This window comes from Salvia miltiorrhiza, unplaced genomic scaffold (genome assembly GCF_028751815.1).
Source record: "Salvia miltiorrhiza cultivar Shanhuang (shh) unplaced genomic scaffold, IMPLAD_Smil_shh original_scaffold_209, whole genome shotgun sequence".
Lineage (NCBI taxonomy): Eukaryota > Viridiplantae > Streptophyta > Magnoliopsida > Lamiales > Lamiaceae > Salvia > Salvia miltiorrhiza.
The window spans coordinates 369,505-395,160 of NW_026651501.1; the positions used below are offsets into that span (position 1 = coordinate 369,505).

General features: G+C 37.0%; 3 protein-coding genes and 1 long non-coding RNA gene across 4 annotated transcripts; 2 read left to right on the forward strand and 2 right to left on the reverse strand.

Moving 5' to 3' along the window:
• Positions 1-1,321: 1,321 nt before the first annotated feature.
• Positions 1,322-2,660, reverse strand: LOC131003385 (uncharacterized). Its single transcript, XR_009094630.1, has 2 exons — positions 2,436-2,660; positions 1,322-2,330 (listed from the first exon to the last, which is right to left on the reverse strand). It is a non-coding gene; the product is annotated as an uncharacterized LOC131003385 (long non-coding RNA).
• Positions 2,661-7,212: 4,552 nt separating this feature from the next.
• On the reverse strand, positions 7,213-10,603 carry LOC131003386 (ras-related protein RABC1). Its single transcript, XM_057929904.1, has 7 exons — positions 10,346-10,603; positions 10,085-10,260; positions 8,695-8,763; positions 8,184-8,249; positions 7,930-8,051; positions 7,623-7,751; positions 7,213-7,491 (listed from the first exon to the last, which is right to left on the reverse strand). The coding sequence occupies exons 2-7, from the start codon at positions 10,221-10,223 to the stop codon at positions 7,384-7,386; spliced, it is 633 nt and encodes a 210-aa protein (XP_057785887.1). The 5' UTR covers positions 10,224-10,260; positions 10,346-10,603; the 3' UTR covers positions 7,213-7,383.
• A 5,213-nt stretch (positions 10,604-15,816) lies between these two features.
• LOC131003388 (uncharacterized) lies at positions 15,817-18,602 on the forward strand. The gene is made up of 5 exons (XM_057929906.1): positions 15,817-16,179; positions 16,727-16,785; positions 17,062-17,106; positions 18,142-18,239; positions 18,350-18,602. Exons 2-5 carry the CDS (start codon positions 16,732-16,734, stop codon positions 18,435-18,437), a joined length of 285 nt encoding a protein of 94 aa, XP_057785889.1. The 5' UTR covers positions 15,817-16,179; positions 16,727-16,731; the 3' UTR covers positions 18,438-18,602.
• A 713-nt stretch (positions 18,603-19,315) lies between these two features.
• LOC131003387 (uncharacterized) lies at positions 19,316-20,819 on the forward strand. Its single transcript, XM_057929905.1, has one exon. It carries the CDS (start codon positions 19,673-19,675, stop codon positions 20,678-20,680), a length of 1,008 nt encoding a protein of 335 aa, XP_057785888.1. The 5' UTR covers positions 19,316-19,672; the 3' UTR covers positions 20,681-20,819.
• The last annotated feature ends 4,837 nt before the right edge of the window (positions 20,820-25,656 follow it).

Sequence of the window (25,656 nt, forward strand, 5' to 3'; positions counted from 1 at the left end):
GGTTTGGGATATACAGTGCAAAGCCCCATTCGAATTGCCATCAAGAGAGCCACTGCTAACTATGCTAGCACCAAGCAAATCCTGGAATCTTCAAGCAATCGGAGAACCCAAAGGGTTTCTATTTTCAATAGGATGGGTAGAAGAGAAGCTCAACAAGTATCTGTCTTTAAAAGACTTGGCAAAGGCAAATCATGGAAACGAAGCAAGACAAAAGGGAGTGATGAACTGCACATAACAGAGAAATGGAGAAGTTTGATCCCTCCTCGAATGAAAAGATACACCACTTTGCTTATGTCATGTGGGAAAAAAATGAAAGCTCGAATGAAGACCACCATCTTCACACGAGATGCCATAGATCAAGAAGATAGAGAAAGTGTGGCTTTCTCTTACTACACTACTAATAGTGCTAGTAATCCAGTTCCTCTTCCTCATACTACTCAAAGTCAAGTGCGCCGTGAAATTGCAAGTCTCGTTAGAAGTGGCGTTATCACAACAGGCGTCGCAGAGAATATAGCCTTCATACGTCAGATAAATGAAAGCATAAAGAAGTGTTTTGATTGCAAAGATCATCGCCGAAAAGATGAAGACATTGTCACAGCAAACCATATCACCTCCTGCGAGAAAATGGTCGTTGGAGAAGAGAATTCGCACTTGAGCCCCAAAGAACTGGAAACTCTGGATGAAGAGAGACTAGAAGTCCAGCAAAAATTGGAATACTATCAAGCTCTTCCTTCAAGATCCTTCAACAAAGCAGTGCGAGCGCCCTCTTTTCAAATTGGAGACATGGCCCTCGCTGCAAGGAGGCCAATTGTTATCACTCTCAACGGAAAGTTCTTGAAGTACTACTATCCTTGAAGGGTGGTAGAAGTTGAAGCATGTATATATGTGTATAGTTATTTAAAAAAAAAAAAAAATAGAAAAACAGAAAAGCCAAAAAAAAAAAAAAAAAAAAAAAATGAAAAGCAGAAAAGCCAAAAAGATAGTCAGATGAAAAACCAGAAATGAAGAAAAGCAACAAAATGGAGTGTATGAAGACAGCTCCTTGACGCACGAGCCTAAACTGCATGTTACTCCTGGCCCGCATGAGTATAAACTGTGCACGGCACCCAATCTCAAACACTTGTTGATCTTATGAACTACGTTTTGACTTGATCCCTTTCAAAAGGGTACGTAGGCAGCTTAGATAATTTCTAAGTTCAGTCATAAGTTGTGTTTGACTCTTTTCAATTTATATCATCAAGTTATGATTTAAGTTGATTATGTGAAGCCGAATATGTCTCAAATTGGGAAGAAAATCAAGCCATCAAAAGAAGCACAAGCATTTGGAGAAGATGTCAAAATATCCATCACAAACCAAATAAGAATCATCAAGAGAGAAATGATAGAAACTGCGGTTTGCACCAATACTAAGCAAATGGGTCTTGATCCTCCAAAGTTCTCTGAGCAGAGATCAAAAGTGACTCTGAAGTCTTCAAAATTCCGCAGCATTTCCTCATCAACATGTGCAACTTTATGTTTGTCAAAATCTCTTTTGAATTCTGGGATTGCACCTCGGACAATATGAAAGGAGGCACTATCTTGCTTGAAGGACAACATCATCTCTGTCTTCCACCTCTCTATCATAGCAAGCACTTCCTTGATCAAAGCAATTCGGACGATGGCTTCATTCTCCTTGGCTTAAGCATCAAGAAGAAAATACTCAATCTTCTCGAGCCGTTGTGCAGAATTCTCCCAACTTCGTGAGATGCCAAACATAACAACAACCTCACTCAAACCAGATTCAAACAATCCCAGGCCTGAGCGCACCCAAGACCTGTCAAAGAATTGAGTCATCTGGCATTGAGGTCGGCTATGCATCGACAAATTCACTTCTCTCCAAGCTAAAGTTGAATCCGCTCGTGAAGTTGAAACACATGTTCGCCAAACATAATAGAACACCATTGAGTCATCTAGCCTGCTCGAATGCGCGCAAATAGAAGATGTAACCAGCAATCTTCAAAGGTTGGACTCACAATGGCCCAGATCCGAGCGCACCCGATATCTGATTAAAAGCCAATTGAACCACCTGAAGTGCAAAGTAAACATCACTCAAATAAGGTCTTAGATGGGCTGCTGCCAGATTTTTTTGGATGAACTCTCTGAGGATGGTCTTTAGTCGGGCTAATGGAGATGTCAAGGCTGGAAGAAAAATAACAATAGATTCCAAACTTTGCAAATACTCAAAGCATCTCGTTTGGGACAAAATCCGTCATGAAGTTGGTTGATAAGACTGCGCCAATCTTGAACATAACCCTCCAAAATCGCCATCACCAAGCTTTCGCTGCTACCAGCTGCAAAAAAAAAAAAAAAAAAAAAAAAAATACAAATTATTGAATAACAATAAGTGGTTTGATAAAAAAAAAAAAAAAAAAATCAATTCAAAACTTGGGCCATACTTTGTTTCCAAAATTGGGCCCGATTTATTTGATTTATAGAAATGGGCTTGGTATAATTGAGACGGGCTTTCTCCAAATAGACATGATTTAGTGGGCCTCTCTTCTCTTAATTTTATCCACGCTGAAACAGAAGGATGCGTACACAGACCTCAAGTTCCTTCTTTCTGCGCCGCCTCTGAATCCGGCGAGGCGCGTCTGTTGGCGCCGTTACTCTCCTTCCGCCGACGTTGCTGCTCTCCATCTTTAGTGAATAATACAGCTGTCTTTTCAGCCAATGCAACCTGATCAGCTTGCAACATACGTTTGACACATTCACTGTTCACGTAGCGGTCAGCAAGATCCATGCATCTAGCTTCATCAGCCAATGCAGCAGCTGCTACTGGATCACCAGCATGCTTTAGTATCCGGCTCTTCACCGAGTATAAATCAATGACAGTCGGAGTGTGTTCAATGGCCTCGTCAATTTTTTTTTTAGAGCAACATGAGGACCCTCCGCTCGCGTCTGGATAAGCAAAGTCTACGAACAGACTCTCACCGCCATCATCGTACACACATGCACGACGCTGATCCGTTCCTTTTCTTGAATCCGGCGTCGCGCCGCCGTATAGCTCCGACAACAGCTCACCCGCTGAAAGAGCACCGCCGCGGTTGACCGCCTTTGTCGACAGCAAGAGCTTCAGCAACGGCCCTTCTCCCTCCGGCCGCGGTCACTGCCATCTCCCGGCATGAGCAGCAACAGCCTCCGCCATCGCCTGTCCTTCTCTGCATGATGGTAGTGGTGGGATCCGCCGCCGTCGTTTCGTATCACCACCGTCACGTGCCTTTAAGTTCACTCCCGATAAGCTCCATCCTTCCCGAGCCCGAGCCGGAAAAGGTGGCAGCGCCTGCGGAGAAGAAGAAAGAAGATGGGCGACGTGATTCGGCAATAATTGAAGACCGCGAGAAAGCCGACAGCGGCAGCATGCGCGGCTGAGGAGGTGCCGGTGGCGGAGAAAACCCACTGCCCCGGAGAAGGACGTGCCCTCGCAGCCGGAACCCGAGCCCGAGCCGGAAAAGGTGGCAGCGCCTGCGGAGAAGAAGAAAGAAGATGGGCGACGTGATTCGGCAATACTTGAAGACCGCGAGAAAGCCGACAGCGGCAGCATGCGCGGCTGAGGAGGTGCCGGTGGCGGAGAAAACCCACTGCCCCGGAGAAGGACGTGCCCTCGCAGCCGGAGCCCGAAACTGGAGCCGGACGATGTCGCTCCAGTAGCCGATACTTGGAGCTCCGCCCCTACTCACGCCGCCGCACCACCGCTGCTTCCATCGCCTCCTGCAAATCTGTAAATACGTCTACCGCGATGTCGTTCGCCTCCACGATATTCAGCCGTATCTAGACTGCTCTCTCATACAAGCATACAAAATAAATGGGGAGAAAGCAGTACATTTGAATCCAAGGCCTCAGCTAAAAGATGCAAAAAGTTCAAAGACAAAAGGTGGTGGCACTTGCTGTGAAGCTTGTGGCAGGCACATTCAAGACTTGCCTAATCGCTTCTGTTCCATCGCCTGCAAGGTTTCAGTTAACGGAGAAGAAAAAGGAAATTACCGATGCTGCCAAGCTCTTTGCCGCACTTCCAGCTGCCCCCGACTCCCTTCGGCATTCCTCTCGGCTCATAAGAGAATGAAGCATTTCGACGCCGCCACAGCCGCCAAATTTGCTCCGATTTTCTGCAAAAAAATCTTGGCCGGAGCTCTGCTGCACTCAATGAAGGAAGAAGTAAGATACAAACGAATTGGTGAATGAGGAAGAGTGGCAACATTGTCTCTATTTATAGGCAAACTTCTCACCAAAAAATCCTAGCTACCAAATCTCTAAACATAGCTGTCAGTGTACGAAGAGTGGAGTTCCAGCTATTCTTCCAGCTATGAAAGGCCCTTCAAAACAAGCTGTTAAAGCTTAAAAGGGATGTGGTCCTAAGATTCATTTAATACGTTTGGAAGAACACAGCAAAAATGAGCAATGTCATTCGAAAAAGGTAGTCCTCTGCAGGCTGCCAACGGCTCTTTCAACAAACTATAACCTCAAAACAAAACTTCAGAAATAGTACACTTTAAATTGATTGGTTGGGCCATGGTGAAAGGTGGAGGGCAGAGTACTCTGTCAAAATGGGTGTTTGATACCTTAACATAATTTGCAAGCTGTCACCTTCATCAAATTATCGAAAGTATACCCTCCATTTTCATCTATTTGTTCAACCTCTATCCACGACAAGATGGGATTAAAAAGGGAAGTTGGCAGCGAAGAGTTCGAATAAGGTCACTTCTCAGCTTTCTCCTGCTTTAGAATCAAAGGTGCTGGTTTCTTGCCGCAGAAAATTAGTCCGATGATGGGGATTGAGTCTCAAGACAAGAAATTACTCACTCCATGGAGAATTGGGCTAAGTTAACTTTGAGAAGCCCAAAATAAGTTTCAAGCCAAAATTGGAGTTAATTTTTCAAATAATGGACGTGGGCTTTTTGTGGGGCAATTATATGTTACTATTAAAAAGCCAATTGTCAATATATGTTCAGATTAAAAATACAAAGCCTAATCGGTCATCAAATTGAAGCACTCCTAAATACGAGTATAAACTATTTACAAATTCAAATTCAAATTCAAGAACTCCTAAATACGAGTATAAACTATTTAAAATTCCAAAATCAAATGAAGAACTCCTAAATATGAGTATAAACTATTTAAAATTCAAATCCAAATTCAAGAACTCCTAAATACGAGTATAAACTATTTACAAAATTCAAAGAAATTCAAGAACTCCTAAATACGAGTATAAACTATTTATAAATCCCAAGAAATTCAAGAACTCCTAAATACGAGTATAAACTATTTATAAATCCAAAGAAATTCAAGAACTCCTAAATACGAGTATAAACTATTTATAAATCCAAAGAAATTCAAGAACTCCTAAATACGAGTATAAACTATTATAAATCCAAAGAAATTCAAGAACTCCTAAATACGAGTATAAACTATTTATAAATCCAAAGAAATTCAAGAACTCCTAAATACGAGTATAAACTATTTATAAATCCAAAGAAATTCAAGAACTCCTAAATACGAGTATAAACTATTTATAAATTCAAAAAAAAAAATTCAAGAACTCCTAAATACGAGTATAAACTATTTACAAAATTCAAAGAAATTCAAGAACTCCTAAATACGAGTATAAACTATTTACAAAATTCAAAATCAAGAACTCCGCGATAAGAGTTTAAACTATCAAGATATATTTCGAGACTCGTCTATTACCAAAGGCATTTTGTCTATAAACAAGTCTCGATGGGGCAATTTGTAGGCAATTAAATTGTCGTCGAATTAAATCGTGCCACGTGTAAATTCATGAATTAAATATTCAATTATATTGTCTATTTTATTAAATGGGATTTTATTCCTAAATTAAATAGATATATAATTAATATTTAACATAAATAAATTAATGGGCTTATGGACACCTAAAGCCCTAAGGCCCATGCATGAAGGCCCAAAGCCCATAAAGCCCACGAAGCCCATCTCTAAAATCTATAAATAGAGGTGTTGGGGTGCTCATTAGGAACAACTCGAAGGAGCGGAAGATCAAAGAGCATAAAAAATCCTCTCTAGTATCGCAAGTTGAAGTGGAAGATTGAGGAGTTCAAAGAATTCTATCAAGTCTTCAAGTATTCATCAAGTATCCTTCAAATCTTCAAGATCTTCAAGGCAACATTCAAGTATCCTTCGAATCTTCAAGTATTTGAGCATTCAAATCTTCAAGTATCCATCGAATCTTCAAGTATTTGAGCATTCAAATCTTCAAGTATCCTTCGAATCTTCAATTATTTGAGCGTTCAAATCTTCAAGTATCCTTCAAACTCTTCAAGTATTCCTGCAAATCTTTGAAGTGATCTTCAAGTATCCAAAGAAATCAAGTTCAAAAGCTTCAAGGCATTCTTACAAATTCTAAGAATGTTCTCAAATCAAATCAAGTTCAACGTTCAATCCAAAATCATGACTTGAGTCCCTTGGATTTATCGTCATCAAATCAAGTATTTCAAGAACCTTCGAGCTTGTTCAAGAATCAAATGGAATAGAAGAATCAGAGGATTAACTAGAGATTACAACCCGCATAAATCTATCTATCAAATTCTATCAAATTACCTTTGTAACGCATTTTGTATTTTATCAAATTAAAATACAAAAATTTGTGTTTACAAACTGGTCATGAAAGTGCCACTTTTTTGGAATAAAATGTTTTTTAATTTTGTAGTTATCTTCTATTTTGTCTTGTATTTAGATATGAAGTCGGTCACCATAAAAACAATCATGATAACAGGTTATGAAAGTGCCACGTACATGTGATAAAGTATTTTGATAGCAAAATATTTATATGGAGTGTGTTCAATTAAATCTAGATACACATTCAAATAAAAATCATTTTCCAGTTTTAAATAATGTAATCATTTTACTTAAAAATTTCATAATTCGAATCATATAAGTAACAACAATTTTATTTCGTCATATAAAATGAATGATTTCCAACCATTTTAAATTATAAAAATCTAACGATATATATCATAAATTCATCGATTTGCTTAATAAATTCGTGATACATAGTTTGAATCCTATAGGTGGTAAAACTACTATTTTCCAAATTCGTCTTTTTCACAATAAATTCATAATATTTTACAGCAAATTCATAATCCTTCAGCAAAATATATTTTATACGATAATTCTAGTTTATATAAAAAGTGAGAAAAGTAAATCTGAAACCAACTTTTAAGACTACATTATACTTTCTTTTGCAGTCACCAATCTATGGATGAAAACAAAAGATCAAACAAGAATGCCATGTTAGATAACTTAAGCAACATACGATATTATGCAAGAGATGAAAGTTGCAGAAACACGAAACCGAAAACACAAGCGATAAAAGATTCAGCAGCAACTGCTCGATGCATCGCTAGACTCGGGAGGTCTCTGCTTGAAGATGTTCTTTTTATTACCAGCCGAGCCCTCGGCCAAGAGGCTAGGCGTATCCAAGATCTGTCGATATAAAGACAAAATTAAAACCAATTACGATTTTAGAACACCATCCAGTGCTAGGAGCTAAGGTTAACGCGCCTTTATATCTTTGAAACAAGAAATCCACACATAGATTATGCAAACCTACTGACCTTCAAAACAAGTTCCTCAAAACACTGCTCCACGTTGACACGAGTTTTGGCACTACATTCGATGAAGAGGCAGCCATATTCCCTAGCAAAGTCGATTCCTTCTTTTTTACTGACAACCCTTTCGCTCTCCTGCAAAAGATGTGAATGATATCGCAAGCAGAAAAGAACACTACCACACAATACAGTCGGAGAAAGTGACCAGAGACAAGATTTAACAGATAAACCTAAATGATAATAGAATATGACATATACCTAATAATATTTTCCATATCATGCGCCAGCTAGTGCTAAAAAGGGGAATTAATACCTTATCTACTTTGTTGCCAACTAGCATCTTGATGCAATCTTGGTTTGTGGAGTAGAGATCGATTTCTTTAGCCCAAATATCAGATAGATTCGTAAAGGTGTCTCTTCGTGTCACATCATATACTGTATCATGAACAAATGGTTTTGGGGGTAAGAAACTGGGAAATATTAAGTAATAATGCTAGGAAGTGAAATTAAAAGAAACGCTTTAATGTCGAAATAGACAATTTGGTGTTTATACGGCATTCGGCATACCCATGATGATTCCTTGAGCCCCTCGATAGTAGGAACTAGTCAAAGTCCGAAATCTTTCTTGTCCAGCTGCAAAAGGGGAAGTTAGATTTGCAAGCAATCTGAAATCAATTACTCTGAAGTAATATAGATCCATATAAAACAGACAACACATGCAAATGCCAAATAGGAGTTTTTTTTCGGTGGGGTAGAAAAAATAGAAGATACATTCACCTTAAAAGCTATTGGTATATCACAAGTTCATAATTGTTGGCTAGGTATTAAAACTATAATGAATAATGATGTTCAACAATTGAATACAAGATAGTTAGTAAAAGAAGCTGGAATATACATACATATAATGCATATATGTTATGGTTAGTGAATGATTCTACTATATGCCCCCCAATGCTCATAGTTAGAACAATAATTCTAGCCTTGCTACTAAAGAAACTGAGCCGTCTGGTCATCACTCAATCTCTAGGTAGCTAATTGAATATAAGCCATTGGAAGAAAAAATCTGCAGCATTCTTACCTGTGTCCCAGATTGCAAGCTTCAGTTTCTTTCCTCCAAGTGTTACGTGTTTTACCTTAAAATCCACTCCTGTAGATAGAAATGGAACGTTTCAGTGCCAGAGGTAACATATCCTAGAGACCACACGTATGAAGGAATAGTATTCACAATTCAAATAAATGACGACATGATAGACTCAACACTAAGAAAACTGGAAAGCAACAAACTAGTGAGCATTATAAACACGACTCCCAAGATTAAGACCCATACCATCCACAAGAAAAACATGCTTTGCTTAGTTTCTTGTTACACCACGGCCAAACAAGTAGGTACTTACTCATAGACAGGTTCCGTTTATAGACGTAAAGTGAGAATGATTGTAAAATGATTTGATGAGTACAACAAAAACCGCATCTATTAACAACAGTAGCAATATAACGGTTCCACAAACCGAAAACCAACTTTTTTAGTGTGTGTGAGGGCGGCTGTTGGGGGGGGGGGGTATTGACAGTCGTATATCACATAGAAGATACAGAACACAACCCCATTTGTAGTTTTGTACTACAAAAGAAAACAGCATAATGGCTACGGAATCAATTAAACAAACTAAGAAACCACATAACTCAAAATAAAAAAGAACTCGAACGAACACCAAAAATGACTAGGGTTGGTTAGATGAATAGTTAAACATCTTCATTTATAAACACGAGTCAGAGGAAACAGAGCCAGATTATTAGTATCTATAGGGATGTTATTTGAAGATTTAGATATATAAAAATAGAATAGGCTAATTCATTGTTTACTAAGATGAATTGGAACTTTGGGATATCCCAAGGCCCTTTATAATTTCCATCATTTGAGCTCATATTGCTTGATTCATATCCTATTGAAAGGGCGGGATTGGAGAAATCCTACTAGAAGATAAAAATATTCAATCATGTATCTTATCAATCATAACAAGTAAAAGCCCCCATAGTATAAACCAACCCTCTATCGCATTGAGGTATTACTCCAAATACTACAACATTCAAAATTATACTACGTGAGACGCTCATCCTCCAGAAGGTCCATGATCAAATATACTACAGGAACCTACAGAATGCTATCCTCAAATACATCACAAATCATCCAACCCCAAGAACCTAGCAATTGGCTTCAGATCATAAAATAATGAGGGGGGGAAACCGAAAAAGAAATCCACCCATTAGCTATGTCAATAACCACAACAATTCCTCAACCCTATCAATCAAGACCCTGCACAAAAGGATCAAAATCTCCACATTGAAATTTCCAATTTCCCACCACATTAACTAAACTCAATATATAATGCACAAACTTATAGGAATCATATGATAAAAAACACAAGCATATTCAGATCAAGCAACACGAAGAAGATAGATCATTGAGCTACCAATTGTGGGAGATAGCTCCTCGAAAGCATCAGATGTGAAACTCAGCAAAAGACTACTTTTCCCAACCCCAGAATCTCCAATCATCAACAACTTGAACAAATAATCGAATTCCGGCGCTGCCCCAGATGATGATTCCATATTTCTTGTCAAAATCTCAGCTTTTTCTTGCAATAAAACCGGATGCCCACAGAATAAAATCTTCGGGAACTGTGACCTAGAAAAGAAGACGCCCAAAAAACAAAAACCCAGATGGAAATATGACCTATAATTGAATGCTGGATGCACACCACGGAACGGATCTGATATAAACGTCAAATTATGCACTTACAAATATGAATATTAATTAATTTCGTGTGTGTAGTTATCCTTAAATTTATACGCCTAACAACTGTAAAATAATACTCCTGATTGAGTCTGAAGAAAGCAAACTGATGAAAAAGGGCTAAAGCGGTCGTTTGAGAAAAAGATTTTGCTTCGTGACGGTGGGAAACGGCAAAAGCGATAAAGATGAAGGTTTGTACCCTGTGCCTAAAGGATTGTACTTTTTCTGCTAGTCATTGTGCTTATTTATTTGTGTCATAGTATATTTAATATAAAACTTAAAAATAATTGAAGTACATACGCGGATTTTTACATAATTTCAATTTTACATATAAATTAAAAATTATATCTTCAAATACACATCTTTTAATTTTACACACGAACTAAAATTATATTTTCAAATATACAGTATTTTAATTATTAATATGATTTTTCACACAAGTATCTCTAAAGTAATGTTGAGGTTGACTGCATTAAAAAAAGAGATAATAGGGTCAAATGGCCCTATTCAACATACAACATCAAATTTTGTCCACCATTTGAAAAAACATAAATTTTGGTCATTTTTTGTATGTCATGACTATTCTACCCTTCTCTCTTTCTTCTCTCTTTCTCATCTCGGCTCCCGCTCTCTCATCTCTCTTTCTCATCTCCCTCTATCTCTCTCTAGCGGCGCCGAGCTTGAAGAATTCGTCGGAGCTCTCGCGGCTTGGGTAGACTTCGTCGGAGTAGAGGATGAGGCGGCGGCGGTGGAGGAGATCTGGTCCTCTGAAATCGGCGGCGTGGAGGAGGTCGGTCAGGTGGCGAAGGATGAGGCGGCGGCGAAGGCAGATCTGAACTGATAAGGCGGCGGTGGATCTGATCTGATGAGGCGGCGGCGGTGGATCTGATCTGATCGTTGCGCCGCCTCCTCCATCGGCAGATCTGATCTTCGCCTCCTTCGATTTCAGCCATCGACAGATCTGATCTGATCTGATCTGATCTGATCTGTGCTGCACGTATGACACTTATGGCACTATTAGTGCCATAAGTGCACGCTTCCTCCTAGGGTTTAGATATTCCATTTAGGGTTTAGATTATCCATTTGGGGTTTAGATGTTCCATTTAGGGTTTAGATTATCCATTTAGGGTTTAGATTATCCATTTAGGGTTTAGATGTTCCATTTAGGGTTTAAATGATGTTGTTTCTGTATTTGTGTTGCACGTATGGCACTTATGGCACTATTAGTGGCATAAGTGCCCAAATGATCATTTTACTTGGTTTTATTTTGAATTTTCGTTGGCACTTATGGCACTATTAGTGCCATAAGTGCCAAGATGACTATTTTACTTGATTTTATTTTGGATTTCCGATGGCACTTATGGCACTAATAGTGCCATAAGTGCCATTGGAAATCCAAAATAAAACCAAAGTAAAATCTTGGCACTTATGGCACTAATAGTGCCATAAGTGTCTAACCCGACCCGGCACGCGACCCGCGTGCCTGATTTTATCCGGTCCGCCTCATTAAGGGTAAAAACGTCCAAATCAATAAAAATGGCCAAAATTTATGTTTTTTCAATGTGTGGCCATAAATTGTGTTTTATGCTTCATTTTGGCTACTTCAAAATTTTACTCTTAAAAAAATGTTGAAGTTGGCGCCTAAAATATTTACACGGCTTAAATGGACAATGAACTGAATAATATAATTATATATGCAAAATCACTTCATCTAATCACGATGATATTATTTTACCACTTCAACTAATCACAATTAATGTGGTCCATGTAGAGTAAAGTATGGTTACCAGCGTTGTGGCCTACAGGACTTGGAATTGGTGATAACATCAATAACTTTTAAAAAGGGGCTTATACTATTATTATCATTAGGGAAAAATAGCAATTAAGTCCCTAATATGGACACCCCATATGGCGTTTAGCCTCCTATACTCAACAATGAAACAATCAAGCCTCCAATATCCCAATTTGGGTGCAATTAAACTCTTCCCTAAACGTTGTTAGTTCTTTTCATTTTTTTTATATTACATATGTGGTGGGATCCACCACATTTAATATGCAAGTTTCACAATTTATTCTTCGCCAAGCTCGCCAGAAAATGCCATGTCAGCCCACCTCGCTGCCATGATTTTGCTGTAAACAGGTACTAAAACTCAAGAGCACGAACGTGAAAGCATTATACAGAATAACCCAAGTTTACATGAACATGGCAGACTTGGATCTGGTTGAGATCGATATCAAAAGAGCCCCTCAAATAGACCCAACCAACAGCTGACATGATAATCCTCATTCTCAAATCATTATTACAACAGAAATAAGAGAATCCTGATTTTGTTCAATCCATCATATCTAAAAAGGAACGTGAAGCTCGAATACAAAGTTCTTGAGGAGAAAAATAAAGGAATACAACAAAAAAAATGCCAAATTCTACGACAACATGTTTGCAAAGCTGACCAAGCTGCAGCCGTTCGACACCAATGTAAGCAAATAATAATAGCGTGAAAACTCAAAGCAATTGAAAGTTCACGTATTTAAAATTACATCAACTAGTGTTATATTGTGCGATGCACGATATCAAAATTTAATATATACATATTTTTTTACATATATACAAAATCAATATCTTAATTATATTTTAAAACAACATGTTAAACATCTTACATCGTAAAATTGAAAAATTGTCACATACACAACATTCTTAATATATGTACATTCTTAATAAATGTACAATTCTCATCATCACTACTAATCAAATTTTCAAACCTAGATGTACAATTCCATTTTGTACCGTCCATTAAAGATGATATATTTTTTTTGAGAAGGTCCATTAAAGATGATATTACTACCAAGGATAATTATCTTTTTAAATTGGGCAATGAACCGATCATTTATGATCATTGATTTATCCGATTTAAATTGGATAATTATCTTTTTAAATCCGGTTATATACATACATATATATAATATTTTTATTACAATATATAAATATTTGAAGGAACTACAACATTATAAAATCTTAAATATATATACATTATACCAATTCAAAATAAACTAACATTTATATATATTTTAGAAAAATAAATTATAATTATATATTCACTAAATTATAAAACACGTGCTAAAATAGACTAATAATATTTTAAGTTTAATATAAAATCAGAATACTCATATTAATTTGCATTAAAACCCCATTACTTTAGTAATTTTTGTTAAGTCGGTTTAACAATTCTTTATGGAAATTTAAAATTTTAACAAAATGATAAATAAAAAAAATATTCATCTCTCTCGGCATTTTTTCTATTTTTCTCAATAATTTTTTAATTATATATACTTTATTTTATTCAAACGTAAATTTTGTCTTACCTAAAATTTATCATCTAAAATTTCTCAAAAACTTATAATTTTAAGAGCCATTTAAAATAATAATTAAAATTTTATAAATTTATCCTATATTTTATAACCTTCAAATTAAATTTATAATAAACTAACAACTTCATTTAAATAAATTTAAAAGAATAAACACTATATAACTCACCATTATAATCTAAAAATATTTATAGTCCCTCGTAATAATATGATGAAGAATATGAACCCTACGAAGAAGCGCTCCCTAATTCAAAACCTTCAATCTGGATTCGGCCATGGAGTCCTACACAAGAATTGATGTCTCTACTAGTCTACTGTTAGACCCTTAAGAAGTGAGGCCCGAGACACGTCGAGTCCGTGCGACGTGCCTTGGCAGATTGGGGCAAGGTTGTCGAGAAGCTAGGCAACGGAGCCAAGTGTCGATGCGGAGCAACACAATGTTCGGGTGAGTACCGATCGAAACACGGATGGCCGATGTAGAGTGGCATCGGGTCAAAGACGGATGACGGATATTGGGTGTCGTGCGTCGAGCACGCACGCTGCCGAGTGGGCGTGCCGGGTGACTCCGGGCGCTGCACATCGGGCGTGCGGGGCGCCGAGTGCGAGCATCGGACGAGTGTCGTGCGCTGGGCGCACATGCTGTCGAGCGCTGCGCGTTGGGTGTGCGAGGCCGGGGCACGAGCAGCCGTTGAAGCCGAGGCATGCCGAGTCAAGCGGTTTCGAGAATTGTGGCACGGGCGATGGGCGTCTGATGCGCGTGCGATAATGGTTGTTGCTGCCGAGAGTGACGATTCCCGATAGTTGCAAGCAAGGACGGTTACTGGTGGTTGGGACCCAGAAGCGGGCAGTTACTTGGACCAAGCAAGCACGAACGTAGGCAGTTATGAGGAGTAACAAGACATGTTCTAGGCGGTTGTGGGCTGGAACAACCGCCGAATGAGTGGGAAGTAAGCCAAACAATTGGCGTGAGCTACTTGGGCAGTTCCCGACGGTTATTCCTAGTGAAGGGGGATGTCATTCACATATTTATATATGTAATTGGCCGTGAGCCGTGCAAGCATGTGTGTGCGCAAGCCTTGAGCATATTCCTTGTATTTATTGTGGGAAATAATATAAGGTTGGGTGAGTTGCCCGTATATGCTTGTGTTGTTCATTATGTTGATCCGCTGCGTGTGAACTTTGTATTGCTTGCCACATAATTTGAGAGCATCCCACACGAGTGTTGGGAACGAGTGTAAGTGAGGGTGAAAGCTGGTCGGGTTGTGGGAATTCGACGCTGCACAAGGGCAAAAAATTCTAGTGCAAAGAATACCTTGTGACATCTACCATGTTGCAAAGATCCATCAGAATTGAATCCACCAACACATGCAGCAACTATCTGGTGATTTCAAAAGCTTCACTCTCACACTGCGTCCATTCCTCCAAGGAACGACTCATCTCTCTCTTGATGAGATAATAGATACGCAACCTCGACAATTCCTCCCACCTCCTAACAACTTCCACAATCTCTAGGATAAGCATGTTGTTGTTCATGCGATGAGGCAGTTTTCTCAACACCTTGGATCGACTCTTTGGAAATTCTTTAAATCTTAAGCCCATATATTCAATGATCGAATCCAAAACTCAGAATTTTGAGATGGGGCTATACAGTTCTTTTGTAGGGTTTATATTTATATAAACGTGTTTCTTTATCATATTATTATAGAGGGCTATAAATATTTTCAGATTATGATTGCGAGTTATACATATATATTCTTTTAAATTTACTTGAAATTGATAATTTATTTTAAATTTAATTTAATTTAGGAGCTATGAAATATAGGATAATTGTTTTTAAATATTTTTAATTATTATTTTACGTTGGAGCTATAGAGAGTAAAACGAGGGTCATAAATAGAATCACCCTTTATTAAACTTATATAAATAAGCTTAATATAAGCAAGCCCATTACCTCGAAGAAGGGAATAAAGGGCCAACATAAATAACTAAGCCTGACCAAGCCCAAAGATGCCCATTAAAATACTTTTTTTTTTTTTTTTTTGCTTTTTCTTTTCTATCCTGCATCTCTCCATTCTCTCACTCACCAGTTCTCTCTCTCTGAAAAGAAATCAGCTTCTCTCTTCATTCCTAAGATCCGGCGTCTCTTCGCCGTCGACCACCACCACGACCACCCTCATCTCTCTATCCAATTTATCTCTCACACAATCCCCCACCCCTTTCTTCTCACTTCTCTAGGCCGTCCGACGAGAAATCTCCGTCGCCGCCGCCGCCCTCTTCATCCAGTCGCGCGTGGCCACGCCCCGCTCCGTCCCAGCTCTGCAAGCAGCAGCAGTGGGTGACTCCGCCCCGCCTCCGTCCGCTGACTCCTCAGTCGCAGCAGTTTCCAACGCCCAATATCCGATATTGCAGGTAAACCGGCAGGCTATTTGTATGTTTTAGAAGTTCGATTTTTTTTTTTATTTATTACGCTGTAAATTGTGGCACACTTGTTACTCTTTCTAGAATAAGCTTTCCGTCGATGAATGATGAATGTTGGCTGGCTTTTATAGGTATATAGATAGATAAGAGCTGTGGAACCATAGATATTCATATAGTTGTATGCATAGCACTTCAAATTTAGGTTTGTCTTTAGAATTGTTTTAACACAATAAGGATGGAATGTTCTGCATTGGTAAAAGATGTGCTCTCATCTTTGAAACGGGAACTTCTTTCATCAATCTCAAACAGAGCAGATTCCCTTTTTTGAGTTCCAGCAATAAGGTAATCCGATTCTCCAAATCATTCGGCCAGCTATTTCGATTTGAATGTTGTTGAATTGATTTACCAAATTTTATGGTTTATGGTTTGTTAATGCAGTTCTTGATTCGGTGTGTTCAGCCAAAACTTCAGCATTCTTTTTTTTTTTTTTTCTTCCCCTTTTAGTTTTGTGATTTAAAACCTAAGAAATATTTTGCAGAAAAAATGCCGTCTCTGCAAACAGCATTGCCTCCTGAGCTCGCCAACAATACCATCAGGGTCAGAGTAGTTCTTGTTCTGAATTTTTCTGTTTCTTTCTCTTAATTGTTTAGCTGTTATTTTATGCTATTGCTTATGAGTCATGAACTTCATGCTGAAACAGAGCTGTATAAGAATTGGAAACATCAAAATCAACACTTCCAGTTTTATCTAGTAGTCATATAGTTAATGTTCTAGCCCCTTTCCAATTGCAGCCTTATCAAACTAAAATAGAAGTTCATTTATCGGTTTGATTATGCTAGTTCTGCAACTTATTTTGTATCTTTTGGTATGCAGCTTTATCGCGAATGCCTAAGGCGAGCTAAATATATTGGGCAAAAGGTATTTCGTAAAATGGAATTATATTTTTTTATGAGCTTGCAGAGTATGCGTGATTCTTTGATGTGCTGAGTTGGTTTTTGTCTCTCGATCTAGTATTCATACAATGCATAACATAAGGTGGGGATCCTTCATGCTTGTTTTTAAATTGTGCGAGTTTCGGGATTGTACTTCTTAAGTCCGAAGAGCTGAAAATTGATGCTCAACTTCATGCCACATGTGTTTTTGTATATTAGGCTATGGATTTATCAATGCATACACATGACTGCAGTCTGACTAAGCTGTGGATTAATAAACATTTGCCTCGTCTAGCTTGGAATGCTTCACGAGGGTTTGTGAATGAGCTTGGATTAGGTTATAGTGTAGTATAGGGAATAGTCCACAACCTCTCAATCTCGGTTTTCCTAGAGTGAACGGCTATGTCTTTAGCCCCCCTTAGCAGGTAATTAGGAAGAAAACTTTCACTGTTTCCCACAAGCTCATAACGAACAACAAAGGATAACCCCATGAACTGAGTTGATACAAAGTTTAAAGTTCTGATTTTTTTTATTGAAATTTCAATAAACCCCGAATAATCACAAAAAGGACCTATAAATACCGAACAAATTAAGATTCGTACGTACTACTATGAAACTACTATAATGCTAAGAAGAAAAAGAGACTCCTCAAAGAAATCAATGTTAATTATTATTAAACATAAATAATCTTGTAAATATCAAAGTATCCATGTAATTCATTTTGATTATTTGAAAGGATGGTTCTAGTGGATTGCCACATTTAGTCCATGGTATTTCAGTCTTAACCTTTTGAAGAACTGTGTGAAGTAGGTGGGAATATTGTGTAGTATTCATGAGAGAAATGAAAAAATATCTCTATCAAGGTTACACACTGAATCAAGCAAATTATAAAATGCCTTGTAGTTAATTTTACTATTTCAAGTTCATCACTATTTGGATGATGATTGAGTTCCTTCAGCAGTGTTTCTTTCAGGGAGAAACAATGCGAACTAACCTATTTCCCTTAACTATTTGAATGCAGAAATTCAACACTGAACTTCTAATTACTATGGTGAGAGAGCAGTTCAAGAAGAACATGCATGAGACGGATCCAGATAAGATTCAAAAGATGAAGGATGAGTGAGTCCCATTTGCTCTTTCTTTTTGAGACCCTTTGATAAGATCTGTGAGTGCATGTTGCATTTGCCATCCTCTATCGAGGCTCGCTCATGTTGTTTGTTATACAACAGTGCGGCAAGAGGACTGATCAACCATATGCTATATGAGTCTGAAAACTTGTCCGGGCGAAAATTCAGCAAAACTGCTGATCAAAGCTGAATCTCAGGTGTGCTATGCTCATCTCAAACCTGGTGGCTGCCTTTGGGGTCTGCTTTTATGTTTGATTTGATTTCTTTACTTGCAAAAAAGGGATTACATTTTGAGATGTGGGAAAGGTTTTCTTGTACTTGTTTTGGCCTACTATACCAGGTAAATTTGATGCTACCTTTGCCATAGGTAGAATAAAACTTTTTTTAAAGAAGGATCAACAATAGCTCCTCGTTTCTCCTCATGACTCAACCCAAGCATATATTATTTTCTGGTTCCACTTTAATATCTCTGTGAGAATGAGAGATGTAGGCACGAATGCCCATCTCTTCTAATCAAATACAAAAAATCGATAGAAAATATTTGCACCTTATCTGACGACAAAGTATTATGGACAAGAGAAACAAATGCTCGAGTATTACAATGTTGGGACAACAATGAGATCTCTCAATTATAATAATATTTGAAATATCTATTCCAACCATGAAATTTCCACCGTTTGCATTTTGAGAGTTTATTAGTAATATACTGTTAGAAATAGGAAGGATCGAAAAGAAAAGGAGGAGGTTTGAACATTGGGAAAATTGCAGACAGACTGCAATATTGCCTTTTCAATTGAATATTCTTAGGGGTGACTTGTCAATTAATTGACTAGTCTTGGTCAATTTCTGTCAGTGCGGTGTGGCCACAAATTCCACATTCACTCTCTTGTATTCTTTGTTCGATATATTGACTCATAAATTGCATATGCTTTAATTTTGCACATCGATTCAGAGTGTCAGAGTCAGACTCAATTTTAGTAATATACCATCATTTTTGTGAAGTAATTTCATTCAATTTTCTCGGATTTATCCTTTTATAAAAAAAATGTACAAACTAATAAAATAAAACAAAAATGAAACTAGCATATAATCTCAAGAAGTGGACTTTTCTCCTCTCCTGCCTTCTTTCTCTACGATTCCAAGCCATATATTCCATAATTTCCATTTTATGTTATCCTTTTCAAAGCACTTCAAACAAAAAAATTACAGGAATTGGCCCCATGTAGACGGAGTCAAGTCCACCCCCCCCCCCACCCACCAACCCCACCCCCCTACCCTGGAAAGAAAATAAAAAAATTGCACCCAAACAAAAACCTCAATAACACCAAGGCAACTTCATTGGTCATTTCATCAATATATTTATAACTTCATTAGTTTATCGCCAAACACTCTCTCTCTCTCTCTCTCTCTCTCTCAGACATCACCATGGATATGGAGCAAGAAGAACTCCAATTCCTAGGCCTATTCGGCATCTACAAAGAAACCTTCAAACTCATCTACAAGCTAAGAAAAATCCTCTCCCAAATAACCCTAGCCCTAATCCTCCCACTTTCCTTCATCTTCCTAGCTCAGGAGAGAATCTCCGAGCTCCTCTTTTGGAAAATCCGGACCAACGAGTTCCGGCTCCACAGCTCCGCGCCGGGGAGCCCTAAGCACGACAAGCTCTCGGACCTCGTGTCGGCCGAATGGGCCGAGTACGTGCTCCTCAAGCTCGCCTATTTCGCATTCGTCCTCGTATTCTCCCTCCTCTCGACCTCCGCGGTGGTCTACACCGTCGCCTGCGCCTACACCGCCCGCGACGCCACCTTCACCACCGTCATGAGCGTCGTCCCTAGGGTTTGGAAGAGGCTCATGATCACCTTCCTCTGCGCCTTCTTCGCATTCTTCCTCTACAACATAGGGTTTGTCGTAACCCTACTTGTGTGGAGCGCCACCGTATCCGATTCCACGGTCGGAATCCTAATTTTCGTGGTGGTCTTGATCTTATACGGTGTCGTTTTCGTGTACTTAACCATTGTTTGGCAGCTGGCCAGCGTGGTTTCGGTTCTAGAAGATTCACGTGGGATCGAGGCGATGATGAAGGGGAAGAGGCTGATGAAGGGGAAGATGGTGGTGGCGGCGGCCATATTCTTGAAGCTCAACATTTCCATCTTTTTGTTGAACATTTTCTTTAAGATTTTTGTGGTGTACGGGAGCTTTAGATCAGTGGGCCTGGCTCGGAGTTTAGGGTTAGGGGTTTTTTTTCTGGTCGTCTTGTTGATGACTATTTTGTTCGGTTTGGTAGTTCAGACAGTTCTATACCTGGTGTGCAAGTCGTACCACCACGAGAACATCGATAAGTCTGCGCTCTCGGACCATCTCGAGGTTTATTTGGGGGATTATGTGCCTTTGATGGCTAAGAATGTGCAGATGGAAGACCTCCATGGTGTTTGACTTTTTTTTTTGGATATATATATATGTGTGTGTGTTTTGTTAGGGGCAATGAGGCATACATGAATATTATTTTTATTTTAATCTTGTAATCTGCTGCAATATTGAGGTATCATCAGTGAAATCAAAGGTTATTTTGCAACGTTGTGTAACAATTGTATGAAATTACGAAGTGCATGTTTTGAATATTAATGGAGTGGTTGTGATGTCAACTTCTAGGTGGATAATAATAATGTCGTGATAAGGTACCTAGTCTATATATGTATATTTGTTTATTAATTTTTTGCACCACTAAAGAGCATTTATATAACTTTGTCTAATTTGTGAAATGGAAAATCATAGTGGTCACACGGCCAATTAACTTAGAAATGAAAAAAGAATTCTTCATTTTTTCCTTTTTGGGTGGGAGAAATTGGTGAAGACACACAAATATTGCAATGTTGCCTATCAAATATGTTCACATTATTAAATTTGAGAATTATAAATGGTTAATTTGTTAACATTAGCGAATTTTGATTCCCCCCCCCCCACCATATTATATAAAATTGGTGATAAATACACGAATTTTGATAATTGTTGGAACTTAACCAAAATTAAAATTTCGACTCGAAACTGGCGTGGCATAAATTTTTTTAGAAATGCTAGCTAACCCCAATTTTTAGAAATTCAAACCATATGTTTTCTAATCTCAATGCTATTGCACTAAACTTAAAAAATTATTGTATTCGCTATAAAATAATTGTGCTAAAAAAATTAAAAATTTTGTTCCTCATAAAATTGAATTCAGGTGATGCATTCATATATCAATATAACGTTTTTATCATAGATATATTTTCGCAATCGAATGACTAATTTTGATTCTCACTTTTTAATTTAAATAAGGTTCTCATTTAAACATCTTTCTATTTTAATATATATATATATATATATATATATATATATATATATAGGGGCGCGCTCCAGTGAGACCCCATAATTTTCGTGAAACACTAGGACAATGAATAAGACATATAATACTAATGAACAAAACGTATATCTAATGAACAAGATGTATATACTGATGAAAAATAAAATTTAAAAAATTCGTAATGAATAAGACATATATACTGATGAACAGGGCCGTATATACTGATGAACAATGCAGTATATGCTGATGAATAACAAAATTTAAAATATTCTGCTCCCTCCAGGATTCGAACCCTGTGAAAAAAAATCACCCTCCAGATACAATATCAGCCATAGGATTGATAAAATAAACGCACCAGATCGTGCCCTAGATCTCACTAAAATTAGGGGGTCTCATTGGAGCGGCCCCCTATATATATATATATATATATTTGACTTAGTTAAATATAGTACTAGTGTATAGTTTACTCACTATGGTTCCACCATTAGTCTACTAAACCGAAGGTCTTGGCCAGGGTTTGTAGCGGGGCGTTTATTTTGGAAGATTAGTCTTGATAGATAAAAATAATAAGATTAATCCTTTATGTACTTTGATGCATTGAAACTTTGGGATATCCCAAGGTTCTTGATTATTTTTATTATTCAAGTTAATTTTATTTAATTTTTATTCCATGGAAATGGTGGAATTTGAAAAATATATTCTTGAAAAAATAAAATACTCAATCATGCAAAATAAACGCTTAATTGGAGAATTATATTTTGAGCTTTATGCTCTTTGTCTTTGAGATCAGCAAATGGATTGGGCTGAAAGTTATTCTCTCTGGGAAAAAAGGAATTTAGTTGGGCCTAATCATGGCCAACTCTTACCCATTAAAATTCATGACGAAGAATGAAAACAAACTAGATTCGAGATATTTAAAAAAAAAAAAAAAGATTCGAGATTTATACATACTTTATTATTATTATTATTATTATTATTATTATTATTATTATTATTATTATTATTATTTGATTTAGGAATTTCGTTGGACCAAGTCCTATCGAATCACGCGTTTTGTAGGTAAAAAGCAGTACTCATTTTAACTATTACAAAACGAGTCATGTCACGAAATTTTTTTGTATTTTCGTACACTTGATAGTTATAAATATGCAATTTGAATGTGGTAAGTTAGGTGGGGCTTGTTGAAATTGAAATAAAGAATTTAGCTAATATTGCACTTGATTGTTTTATGGATAAAAACTGAACAAATTCCACTAGTGATTCTTCTTTCTTTTTCTTTTTTTGGATAAGCAAGGAACGCATTAAGAACTGACAATTGCGAAATAATGAGTCTTCAATTTTATTTTTTATAAATTAACAATATTAAATAACAAAAATTAAAAATTATTTCATGATGAATTCGAACTCAGGATCTTTAACTTTAAACATTAATTATTCTATCGCTTGACCAATACACGCATGCACGAGTGTTCGTTTTTGTTCCACCTTAATATGATTGAAGTTGGTCTGTAATTTCACTATTGTAAACACAATTTAAATAGTGTAACAAAAATATTCATTTCACACTAACCGTGGAATGTGGGGATCGAGCATCATATGTGACCATTTCATGCATTTCTATTTTCTGGAAAAACATGAATTTATTGCTTCTTTTTTTTCCACTTTCACTTCAACGAGAGCAATAGAATTAATAAATTAGGCATTAATTATTACTCCCTCCGTCCCCAAAATAAGTTCCTCTTTGGGGACGGCACGAGTTTTAAGAAAAAATGGTAAAGTGTATTGATAGTGGAGAAAAATATGTTATAATTAGTATTGGAAGTTGTGAAAAGGTGAAAAAGTGTTATAATTAGTATTGGGAGTGGTGAAATAGTGAAAAGTAAGAATAAATAAAGTATTATTAGTGGTGGGGTAGTTGTCCAAAAATGGAAAGAAAGAAAGAGGAACTTATTTGGAGGACGTCCCAAAAAGGAAAAAGAGGAACTTATTTCTGGGACGGAGGGAGTATATAATTTTGATAATTATGACCATAATTTATGAGATATAAGAGAAAAATGAAAATGAACATAAAAAAAATAATTCTAAAGCACTCTAAATTTATTTCACGCCAAAGAATAAATCGAATACTCATCAATTAATTCACTCCATAGTTTGATAAATCTATTAGAGAATTTATTAATCGAGCGAGAATAGAAATAGAGTCTCATTTTACATGCTACGTGTCAAGACCAACAATACTAAAATTTATAATAAAAGAAAAATCTGTTGAATCTAAATATCGTGATTCATTAGGATTGTTTACTGCAGGCTCATAGACAGTATGCAGCATATCACTTATCTAATATTATACTCCCTCCGTCCCAAACGAAATATCCTGTTTTCCTTTTTGGGCTGTCCCAAACGAAATGTCATGTTTCCTTTTTTGGTAATACACACTCTCTCTATACTTAATATTTAAATAATTTCCACCAACCATTTTATCTACTTTATACACATTTCTTAATCTCTGTGCCAAAAAGAAATAGGACATTTCGTTTGGGACGGAGGGAGTACTATATAGGACTAGTATTGATGTGTAGTTTTTTAGAATCAATTTGCACTAAATCTTTTTATGATCTATGATTGTCCTAAAAAGAAATATTATTGAATATATTAATAAATAAATATATATTTATATATAAACGATGGATACGATACAAATCTTAATCCATCACACCCCAAAATAAATAACTCTACCAAAAATATATTTGTCTAATGTTTGACCTATGGCAAATTAAATTGGCAAAATAGTTGAATAGGCCATCACATGATGCTCTTTATTTGTCCTTTTCTAGAAGACTCGTTTTTGGAAAATCCTGTCACGCGGAAACTAAAGACGTGTTTTCATCAAAGTTAATTTTAAAGTTATCCAAATCAATAATTTGGTATATAAAATATACTATATGTCTATATGAGTACATTCTTTTGTTAATATGTGTAATAATTAGGCGTGACAATTTGTTACTTGATAATGATTACACCAAGTAATAAAATATAACTGCACTGTGACAAGTTCTTATTGGGGCTTCGAGATTTTATCGTTTTTGGTTCAAAAATCAGATTTTTTCCCCCCAATCGCTACAACAATTGATTTATAAATTATTGTACATAAGCAAAATATAAAGGTTCCAATTTCTCACATATTACTATATTAGCATTCCAATGAGAAAAATATCGGTAAAGCAAATACTCATATATAATTAGATATAAAATCTTGGACTCTTATGTAAGTTTCTCTTGAACTGAAGGACTCAATTATTGGAGTGGATTGTATTATTGTATGTTTAGTTTTAACGTACTTTAGAACATCTATCTGTGTTGTCCCAGTGGATATGGTTGGTGGAGTCTGGATTAGTGTAATTAGTCGTAGTATTATTTTTTATATATACGTCTCTTTCTTTTTTATTAAAGCTTGTATTTAAACGGAAACTTTTTTCACATTTGAATTTTTTTTCCCAACTAAATTTGTATTGTTTGGATTTTAATTAGGTCCGGCCTTAAATGTACTGTGCAGAGCACCCACAAGAAGAATCGTTCAGGAGAGGTAAGGCTCGTGAAGAATCGAGTCATTATCAATGAACCAGAAGACGCCGGTCCAAGATGCAGGACACTCCTGTAGGGAAAGCCACACTTGAACCAATCCACCCATACAGATTGATTCTCAATCTCGATGAAGCCAGCTTTAAAGATTGAGAAGTTCTCATCGATGACTGGGCTTCAGCTATAAAAGTCGTGATTGCCACGATAGAATATGATAGAAATGAATTTATCAAAATCTTTGAGGCAAGTTTTGCTGGAATGACAAAATAATTCTGGGATAAAGCATCAACAGAGGCTAAGAATGAGTGTTCACCAATGAATCAGCTCTGGAAATCCTTGAAAATGCCGCCCACCAGATTAAAATCCATTTTCTTGGAATGGGTTTATTCGAAGCATCAGGAGAAGAGAAGCGCAAAAAATATCGACAAGCACTTTCCAATCTAAGATTGGTAGTGCTGGAGCCAAAAGCTCTTGATGAATTTTTGCGCCTTTA

What these genes read in the sequence shown, in the direction of transcription:
- LOC131003386 (XM_057929904.1), bottom strand. Translation starts at nt 10,223, where the DNA reads ATGGAATCATCATCTGGGGCAGCGCCGGAATTCGATTATTTGTTCAAG. An exon ending in GCTTGCAATCTGGGACACAG is followed by an intron (nt 8,250 to 8,694) that starts GTAAGAATGCTG and finishes CCCCTTTTGCAG; the next exon opens with CTGGACAAGAAAGATTTCGG. An exon ending in GGCTCAAGGAATCATCATGG is followed by an intron (nt 8,052 to 8,183) that starts GTATGCCGAATG and finishes TTCATGATACAG; the next exon opens with TATATGATGTGACACGAAGA.
- LOC131003388 (XM_057929906.1), top strand. Translation starts at nt 16,732, where the DNA reads ATGCCGTCTCTGCAAACAGCATTGCCTCCTGAGCTCGCCAACAATACC. An exon ending in TCGCCAACAATACCATCAGG is followed by an intron (nt 16,786 to 17,061) that starts GTCAGAGTAGTT and finishes TTTGGTATGCAG; the next exon opens with CTTTATCGCGAATGCCTAAG. An exon ending in CTAAATATATTGGGCAAAAG is followed by an intron (nt 17,107 to 18,141) that starts GTATTTCGTAAA and finishes ATTTGAATGCAG; the next exon opens with AAATTCAACACTGAACTTCT.
- LOC131003387 (XM_057929905.1), top strand. Translation starts at nt 19,673, where the DNA reads ATGGATATGGAGCAAGAAGAACTCCAATTCCTAGGCCTATTCGGCATC.